The sequence below is a fragment of the Cariama cristata genome, unplaced genomic scaffold, assembly GCF_000690535.1.
Source record: "Cariama cristata isolate BGI_N322 unplaced genomic scaffold, ASM69053v1 scaffold9824, whole genome shotgun sequence".
Taxonomy (NCBI): domain Eukaryota; kingdom Metazoa; phylum Chordata; class Aves; order Cariamiformes; family Cariamidae; genus Cariama; species Cariama cristata.
In genome coordinates this window covers 1-9,708 of record NW_009611231.1, presented here as the reverse complement: position 1 = coordinate 9,708, position 9,708 = coordinate 1, and the positions used below count along the sequence as shown (strand labels likewise).

At 45.1% G+C, this 9,708-nt stretch overlaps 1 protein-coding gene across 1 annotated transcript in view; it reads right to left on the bottom strand.

Annotated features, from left to right (window-relative positions):
• The window catches only part of LOC104160098 (erlin-1-like), a 19,533-nt gene extending 10,017 nt beyond the window's left edge, over positions 1 to 9,516 (bottom strand). Inside the window, 4 exon segments of the mRNA XM_009698157.1 lie at positions 399 to 460; positions 6,100 to 6,146; positions 6,690 to 6,771; positions 9,404 to 9,516. Of these exon segments, the coding sequence (XP_009696459.1) occupies positions 399 to 460; positions 6,100 to 6,146; positions 6,690 to 6,771; positions 9,404 to 9,516 (304 nt within the window).
• Positions 9,517 to 9,708: the final 192 nt, after the last annotated feature.

Here is a 9,708-nt window from a genome sequence, read left to right as displayed (position 1 = left end):
TCAGCAGCTGCTGAAATAAGAAGGTAAATGGCTCCTACGCGGACTTTGCCTTTGCAATTTTCCCAGGAGCTGAGCTAGCAAGCACCTGGAGGTTCGTCTTGTGTATTTAGTTTCACAAGTGGTCTCCCCTTCAGCAGCAAGAAACAGGATTGCTTGAGCACCCATCACATTTTTAAATGTACAGCAGAGAAGCAATCCTAGAATTTATCTTCATCTTTGCAAATCTGTGGCTCTTTGAAAAGCTTGCAGACGCATGCATGAAACTAAGTGCTACGGCACTAGGAACCATAAGGATAACAAGACACAGAAAATGAAAGTCTTGCAAACCAAGACAGAGCTGCTACGGGATGAGAGATGACAGTCACAGTGCTGCTTGTTGAAACAGGATGGGGAAATACCTGCATATGGCGCCAATTTATTCACAACTTCTATTCGGTCAATGTAGATCATAACACCACCACTGTAAGTGAAAAAGACAATTAATGAATTATTACTGCAACTGTTAACAGAGGTCCATATTTAAAGCAAAGTGGTCTTTACCCCTCTTTTACTAAATTCCACTAAACTTACCCAGAACAACTCTGACTTCTTGAGCATTTTGCAATTAGATGGCAGCAAACCTCAGCTTTGTACAGACTGGTCCCTCTCTCTGCCTAAATCAAAAGCGTGCTCCAGCAAGTCTGCAAAGCACTTTCGCTTCACTTTGTTATCTCCCACTTAGCCAGTAAAAGAAAAACATTTTTGAACAGGAATGTAGCTGCAACTATCAGAAAGTGGGAGCCCAGCACAATGAAGGGAAGGCATCAATGACAGCAGATGACACCTGCAAGTGGCAGAGCGGACCCAAACTGCAGAGGCACTGCAGCTCTTCTAGGCAGTGAAGACGTTTTAAATAATAAAAAAACCCAAACCCTTAGTTTAAGTTCATGCATTTACTAACTCCAGCAGGAACTTGACGAGGCCCCTATTAGAAAGAAAGAAAAAAAGCACATAACGGATTTTAATTCATGTTCCCTGCTTCAGTGTCACGGTGGAAACGGCTCTCCAGTAACACCGCAACCGTGCACATGCTGTCAAGAAGCTCCAGACATCTCATCGGAAGAAGCCTGCAGGCAGTCCCTTCCCCAAAGGATCACGTGTTGCTGGACCAGCAGAGAAAAGATGGAACCAGAGGTAGGGCTCGATACCAACCTCTGCTCTTACTGACGTGGCTTTCAGCAGGTCATGCCCACCCCTGGGTACCTGTGACACTGCACAGCAGCACACACTCTACAGTGAAGAAAAAAACCCCTGAATTTTCAACGGCTCCTAAGTCTCTCGAGAGTGTAATTTTAAAGAATGATACTCGCAATTTTGTCCTCAGGGCAAAGGTAAATCATAAACAAGAAGCTTTAGCAGAAACTGTTTAGAGACAGTTGATGCCCAGAAGTGGACCTCCTACATTTCCAAACTTGGTCTCTCTAGTGTTTTAATGCAAACATATCCCCCATGACAAACTCAGTTTCATATTTTGTAGATCTTAATCTCTAGCAGTTGAAAGCGAAGTCTGCAGAAAAATCACCTGAACTTGCCTGTGTCTGTGCTCTTTTAGAAAAGGTCTCCCAGGCACAGCTGGCATTTGCTCTGCAAACCTGCCTGCTTCATGTCAAGCTACGAGCTAAAAATGGTGGCGACGGACTGAACTTGTCTGCTGGAAGGGACAAGCCAGCAGAAAAGATATTTGTGGCTAAAGTGAGACTTATTTCCCAGTGAGATACTACTACTACAAGTATTAATTTCTTTTTCACTCAACATTTCTCTTTAGGCCATGGTCATTCTTGCTGGCTCTCTCTTAAGAACTGTTGCTCTTATTTTTAAGTAAGACCAGCTTATGGATCTTTTATAGTGATGTCAGGCTGTACAAGCAGTTATAATGGTACGGTATATGTATTTTTCTCCATCTCATCTGTTCTGCACTCTGTCCCACCACATCCAATAAAATGACTATTTATCATTCCAAGTGACGTCCAACAGCATTCCTCGGGATCTTCTGAACGCGCTCTTCATCCTCCTGATTTGTTTCAGTAACCTTATGACATCTCCACCAGGACAGGGAAACCCAGCTACCATTGTGGGGTATCTTCTAGATATCCTGGTGAGGAACCAAAGCAGAACGTGTGGGCTTCTTCCACCAGAGTCTCCTCTACTGCACATCTTTATGTTGGGGTCCTTTTGGCATTTCAATTTTATGGGGACGTTAGAAGGAAAAAGAGAGCACCTGAGACAATCTGCCTCCTACGCAGGACTCATCCACAGCCCCTCATCACCTCACACGCAAGAAAGACTGGCACCTCAGACCAGAGAGGACTGACTGCTGCCCGTCTGACTCAACCAACACCACCTACAGCAACCCTGCCAAGGATCTCAATCAGCGTGGGTCAACACAGTGGGGCACAAGCGAACTGTAATAGGCTTATTTCCCCATAGAGGGCTTAAGGTTAAATGAAGCCTAAAAAAGCACTTACACTGTGTTCATCATCCATCCACCCAGCTGCCGGAGCCATCATCATTTCACACTGTGCCGTGGGGATGGCCCTCTGGACCTTGCTGCTGTAAATCCAGGATCCAAACCGAACTGTAACACTCCAATCTTAATGTGAGCATCTCAGACAAGACCTCCTCTCAAACAGCCTGGTCCAGAAGATGTTAGTAAACTCCTGGGCTGCAGGAGACACTGTCCTGGGCAGTTTCAGGACAGCTGATCTGACAGAGCATCATGCACTGATTTGGGGCGATTCACACACCTTGCTGACCTCAAACTGAACAAATCCTCTCATCATTCACAGCTGTTTTACTTTCCCTTTGGCATCTACAGCTTAAATGCTGGCTCAGACGGTGCTCTTTCCATTTTGACATGCCACTACCATTCTCAAAACATCGTTGTTTCTCAAAGCCTGCTTCTTGCCAGATGCAAGGCAGAGTGACTCCCACAGGGAGATTTCCAGTGCTTGCAACTCTCCACTAAAGTTTCTGCAGCCTATGTGCATCTGGGAGAAGTTTAAGCATAATTAGGCAGCAATAGTCCCTAACTTTACAGGACGAGGTGAAAGTGTACAGGGAATGCTACAGGAGACTAACATACACTATCAGGCATCTCAGTAGACTTTAGAAAGCCTCATAGACATCAGGATTTTAGCTTAGGCCAGGCGAAGACAAAGGAAAAAGTCAAGGACACTGCCATAAAAGAGAGGCCGCAAAAAAAGGTGAAGGTTTAATGCTTATTGCTAGAGCTGACCGCAAACAAGACCAGAGCAGGTTAGGCAATCAGAGCATGTAAAAATTGGGCTTAAAAGTCAGATCTGGTCTGTCTAGAGATACAGGGATTAATGCAATACATCCACTTGCAATATTCAAGACACATTTTTTCCATGTGGCTGGCTAACAAACAGGGATCTGTCCCAGAGCAGCATTCCTCCAGTGCTCCATCTGCCAAAGATCTGCAGCAGCACAAGCAAAGGACAACTCTTGCACGTTTGGAAATAAACACCTAATGCTTGAGCAATATTATTGCTTAGTGTTCTAGCTATTTACTGTTTCTTGGCATTGAAAAAACCTGTACAATATTTAGCAATAATCTTTCCAGTTAAGTTTATAAGAAAAATGCTACTTACCTAATTCTCTCATGCAATATTTGCACGACACCACTTTCAACTCATTTATTGTATTCCACAGTTAATATACTTGTGAGTATATTAATTCTCGATTAATTCTTCCAGTTAGTCCTTTGGAATACTTTGCTCTTTTAAAACTGGTTTATTGAACTGATTTTTCCATCAGTTTTTCGAGATGAGCAGACCTGCAGTGAGGGAACTGCTGAACTTTCCAAGGAACTGTGCTCTTGTTTTTTTGTTAGGGAAAGTCAGAAATCTCAGACACCAGAGGCAATTCACAGCTTAGAGCAGATACATCTTCTACCTGCTGTAATGAAATGGTTTTCATCTCTGAGGCGACAGCTGTTTTATGAAAAACAGTCATCTGGTGCCAAAGTATTTTAAAATCTGTATTTAGTGTATTCACTTAATGCTGTGAAGTATCAATGGGACAAGGTAAGGCAGAAATTGGAGATGGGACAGCCATTCAGAAGCTTCCCGATATAGATGAGGATACAGAGAACAGGAATATGAATATGGTGGTCCTCTATGGAAACCCAGTCTTTAAAATCTGATGGTTTAATATACAACTACAGAAATTTAAACTCTGGAGGATCCATTCTTGTAATGAACTTTGAACCGGGATAATGAAATTTCAGATTTGATCCATTTGTCATTTAAAAGCTAATGTTTATTACGGAACTGTGGATTCAAAATTTGGCATGGAGCAGCTGCAAACTTAAGATTCTAAATGCAGCAAATTCAAAAGAACCTGCACTAACACCTTAAAAATGGACAGGGCTACTGGGACCTTTGGTCTGAAGTGTGTTCAATTATTAACTAAGAACTGCTTCACCAGCTGTTTGGTGTTTCAAAGTATGTTTATTACCTATAACTTCATGACACCTGTACTGCACAACTGAATCCCACAATGCTGAAACGTAACAGGAACTTAATAAACTAACTATACAGAATTAAACAGAATATTTACCTCCTAAATCACAGAGGCACAGAATGGTTGAAGGCTGGCAGGGACCTCTGGAGATCACCTTGTCCAACATCCTTGCTCAAGCAGGGTCAAAGCAGCACAGTTTAATTTCAACTGTGTTAGCAAGTTAACATGGTTAAGCTTCAGCAGAAAGCTTTGCTTGGTCTGTTGAGAAGGCTTGCAGGACATCAGGACACCATCCCTGGCCCAGAGATGTGATGCTGCTTTACAACGCCCAGCAGGTGAAGTATTACTCCTATTTATGCTACTTACGAGCTAAAAGTTGCCGCTAAACGCATTGCTAAAACTCTGCTCTGACGACTTCTTTTTAACTGTGCCATTCAAAAAGATACAGATATAGAACATAATGAGCCTTACTCCTCCTTCCTGCAATTACTTTTCACTTGACCTAAAGACTCTTTACCTGACCACAAAGTCCTGGCTGCAGCACTGAACACTAGCATTATTTACAGATACTCTGAAAGACGTTTGAGATATAAAACTAAAACCAGCTAGGGCCCTCAAGAACTTTGTTAACATTTAAGCCCAAGTGATGTCTGACGCTATAGGAATAATTCCAAGATCTCATTTCAAAAAGGGCGAAAGCAGACCAAAATTAACTGTACTTTATTAATGTTGCCACTAACATTCAACTTTTAATTTCAACACGGTCATGGTGTGTCATCATTCAAGTCGTACTCACTTTTTTTTAAAAAACAGAAATATCGTTGAGTACCCTAAAGCTAAAAGATGAGAATCACCAGTTTTGTTTTTATCCTGAAGAAACAGATTCGATCATCACTAACTTGTGAATGAACCCACACAAAAGGATCTGCAACCCAACTCATCTAGCTCTCTCCTTCTGTTACCGCCCTGCTTGTTAAAACTATACAGATCTGTGCTGACAAAAGGATCAGCTTAATTACAAAGCAGGCATGTGCCACCCATGCATAGGATTCTTCTTTATTCTTTCTCACTCTCCCTTTACATCAGGTGAAATGTCAATTCCAAAAATGCCCAAACAATTCCAGGAGACTCATTTTCTTGATCTGTTTTTGAAATGAAGCATCTCCCATCAGGACGATTCTTGTTCACCATTTACTTTTGCCCACTGCTGGGCTCAGCACTTGTATTAGCCGCAAGATTCAGACTAGAAATACTGCAAAGCAGAGGGCAGACCAAAGTACAAGCAACAGGCTATCAGAGTAATTGAGCGAAGCAACCAAGAAAAATCAAAAGAACATCACTATAAATGCAAATACCCTCTGAACATCAATTCTGGCAAAAGCAAGAGCACTCCCTCCCATGCCTCCTGTTCTATTATTTCCAACTATGATGTACGTGTGCATTTTTGGGACTAATTTTAGGGTATGTGCCTTTACTTTTCAGGCTCTGTGTCACAGCACTGTAAACGACTAGCTGCAAACTACACAACAGAGTGCATCTGCTCATCACCAGGAGAAATACAAAGGAAAAACATACCTTGTCCCACAAGGCACATTTTTCACTTCATCAGTCTGCAACGTGGTCTGAAATAAAAAAACAAACAAACAACAGTGCTCACAAAACCTCTCCATTCTCCAGGAAGATAATGCTGTGCCCAGACTCTCACAACCACTACACAGGAACATGGAGCCAAAAATGTGTCCTCTGCCTCCCTCCCGACTTCCACAGGTGTGGGCAGAAGACAGACTCCTTTTCAACTTCCCTTTTGGGAGACAGAAAGGCAGCTGTGCTCATTTCCCTAACTCTCAGCTCCTGCGGCACTGAGGCCTGCAGCTCTCCTAGGAAACAATTAGGGCCACAAACACAGACTGTCCTCCCACAGCAGGACATCTCTTGTCCCAAGCAACACACAGGCATGTTGTGGAGATTCCACCAAAAGTCCTAGCACACAGCTGGGTCTGGTACCTAAGGCAGAAGGAACCAAAGGCTTCCTAGGAGCTGCTGCTCTGACTACCACATTACTGAGCCCCTCCGCAACCACCAGTTGTCGACGTCACCCCCATCCAGCAATATCCCTACCGCTATCTGCTCTCACTCGCTCTCTTCCAAGATGAGGAGATACAAACCTGCACAGATTTGAACGTAGTAATGAACGGGAACATGATGTGGTAGCCTGGTCCACTTGGACTAGTTAACAACGCACCACCCCTACAAAGAGAGAAGAAAATGGGCAAAAGGCGCAAGCAACTGGAAAACAGTTAAGTGCTGGCTTTGAGAACAAGCAAGTACATTCAAACTGCCAGGGGTCACAGCTGTGGTAGTGCAAATTACATTACTCACCTGCACCAAATTTGCCACCAATTCACCTACAAAAGGGCTGACTGCCTATGGTTCTTGCCTGCTGCAACTCCACAACCATTTACTTCAGTCCTGTGAGCAATTAACTTTTAGAGAAGGCAGATATTGCTAAACACTTCCATTGTCACGACATTGCAGAGAGCTTCAAGACATAGATTTTCCTCTCTAAATAGTTCACTGGTAGCCATAGAAAAATCCAGCAGTTGATGCTATACTGCCAGTTTGGATTTCCACAAGGCATTTGGCACAGTGTCTTGCCCAAAGCACAAAGACAACGTGCAGTCTCTTGTGGGGGCTGGCAGGTGGTTAAAAGCAGACAGAGGAGAGCTCTAAGCAATCGATACTTGTAGTGCAGCAAAGTCTTCTGCAGCAGGCTGCAAGGGCCCATGCTGCTCAACACACCTGTAATTAAGGAAAGAGCCACGCAAAACAAACTGGCCTATGGTGGTGAATGCAAAGGGTAGAAAAGACAGGGTAGAAATATGACAGAAATACCAAAAAATGCAGAAAGGCGGGTGCTGAATTTCTCCGCTCCTTTATTCAAATTTGAAGCAAATCTAGTCAGGACATGGCTTTAAGTGACTATGACTGCTCATTGCTGTGGACAAACAATGAGCTGCTCTACAGATGCTATTCAGGGCAACTATGAGCCCCAGGTGAAACTCAGCCTAGATCCAGGGAGAAGATCCATTTCAAAATGACAGCAGAGCAAGTAGGTTCAAGAAGACCAAGTGCCGGGTCCTGCACTTGGGTCACAACAACCCCATGCAACGCTACAGCCGTGGAGACAAGTGGCTGGAAAGCTGCCTGGCGGAGAAAGACCTGGGGGTGTTGGTCAACAGCCGGCTGAACATGACCAGCAGTGTGCCCAGGGAGCCAAGAACGCCAGTGGCACCCTCCTGGCTTGTATCAGGAATAGTGTGGCCAGCAGGACCAGGGCAGTGATCATCCCTTTGTACTCCGCACTGGTGAGGCCGCACCTCGAATACTGTGTCCAGTTTTGGGCCCCTCACTACAAGAAGGACATGGAGCTGCTGGAATGAGTCCAGAGAAGGGCAACAAAGCTGCTAGAGGGCCTGGAGAAAAAGCCTTATGAGGAGCAGCTGAGGGAGCTGGGGTTGTTCAGCCTGGAGAAGAGGAGGCTGAGGGGAGACCAACGACCTGCAAGGAGGGTGTAGCCAGGTGGGGATTGGGCTCTTCTCCCCGGTAATTAGCGACAGGACAAGAGGAAACGGTCTCAAGTTGCACCAGGGGAGGTTCAGGCTGGACATTAGAAAGAACTTCTTCACTGTAAGCTGTTAAGCATTGGAATGGGCTCGCCAGGGAGGTGGGGGAGGCACCATCCCTGGAGGCGTTCAAAAAACGTTTAGATGTGGCACTTTGAGACATGGTTTAGTGGGCATAGTGGTGTTGGGTAGAAGGTTGGACTTGATAATCCTTGAGGTCTCTTCCAACCATAACTGGGAGAAGTGGTACTGTGGTTTTGCTTAAGCCTAAGCAGACAGACAGTCGGAAAGAATGTAAGTTTCCAGGTACCCAAGTATGGGGACGGAGACAGGGTAATGTGTATTCGGGTATAGGGGCACGTTGCTTGCTTTGGCTGACACCACTTATCTTAGCCATAATTAGTCTCTACCTGGTTGTCACCTTCCTGCCTTTATATGGCAGAAAGAGAGGAATAACTTGGGTTTGCAATATAACTGAAACATATAAACAAGTGCAGTCGCTGGAATAAGGAGTTCAACCAAGAGGAAGACTTTGAGCCTTCACCCCACGACCCTCAAAGAAGACCTCTACAGAACAGTGCGCAGATGCAAGTGGGAGGGTATAAACGTAAATAACTTGGGGGAAATCATTTGAATATGTATAAGACTTCTGAGAAATGGCACGAATACGAATGACTGTCCTAAATGAATATGTGGAAGCGAGGCTAACCAGTGTGCATGCAGGAGGATCACAGAGGTGATCTCCCATGCACCCAGTGCTGAAATAAAGCTTTGCTTCACAGACTTTGTCCTCTCTTAAAAAACTACATAGGTGAACGTTTCTCACAATAACGATTCCATGATTCTAAGTAGTCTGGCTGGCTGACAGTCTTGGGACAGAGGTGACAACCCTCGATGTAAAAGGGAGAGATCAACCGACATGAAAAGACTGGATGGACCAAGAGCTTAAGTCCTCTAAGCTTTGAAATCTAAACTGTGACCCAGAAAAGATGAGGGAGGAAAAGTAGCTGAGAATTCAGAAAGACCAAAACTCGTCACAGTCCTGCACAGAGCCAGGCTACCCAGGCCCATGTTGTTTCTGGTGCAAGAGAGCAGAAACAACACGGTCTGCCCACTTCGGGGCAAAACCTGGAGGGAAACCCAGGAGAGAGCAATCACCCCCCGAGGTGATCTGGGGCCAGGGATGAATCCCAGCTGAGAGACACAAACTTAGGGAAGGCTACAGAAACTGTCAAGCCTCTGGCAGGAAACAGTACCTGTAATACACAGCCAGGTGCCCCTCCTCAACTTTGTGGATGGAGGAGTACAGGAAGAAGACGAGGAGTCCTGTGGCAGCGGCAACTACAGCTCCAGCCTGGGCCATGGTCATCCTCGCATCACCTGTGGGACACAGGCCGTTACCACCCGGAGCACCGTGCCGCCCGGAGGACGGGGCCCCGTTTCTCCACCCTCTGCACGAAGATCTCCGCTCGCTCTCCTCTCTCCCGGTGCCTCTGCTCCTTTTTTTTCAACAAAATCCTGTCAGAATTTGGACCAAAAAGCCAGGGAATACCCTCAGAGC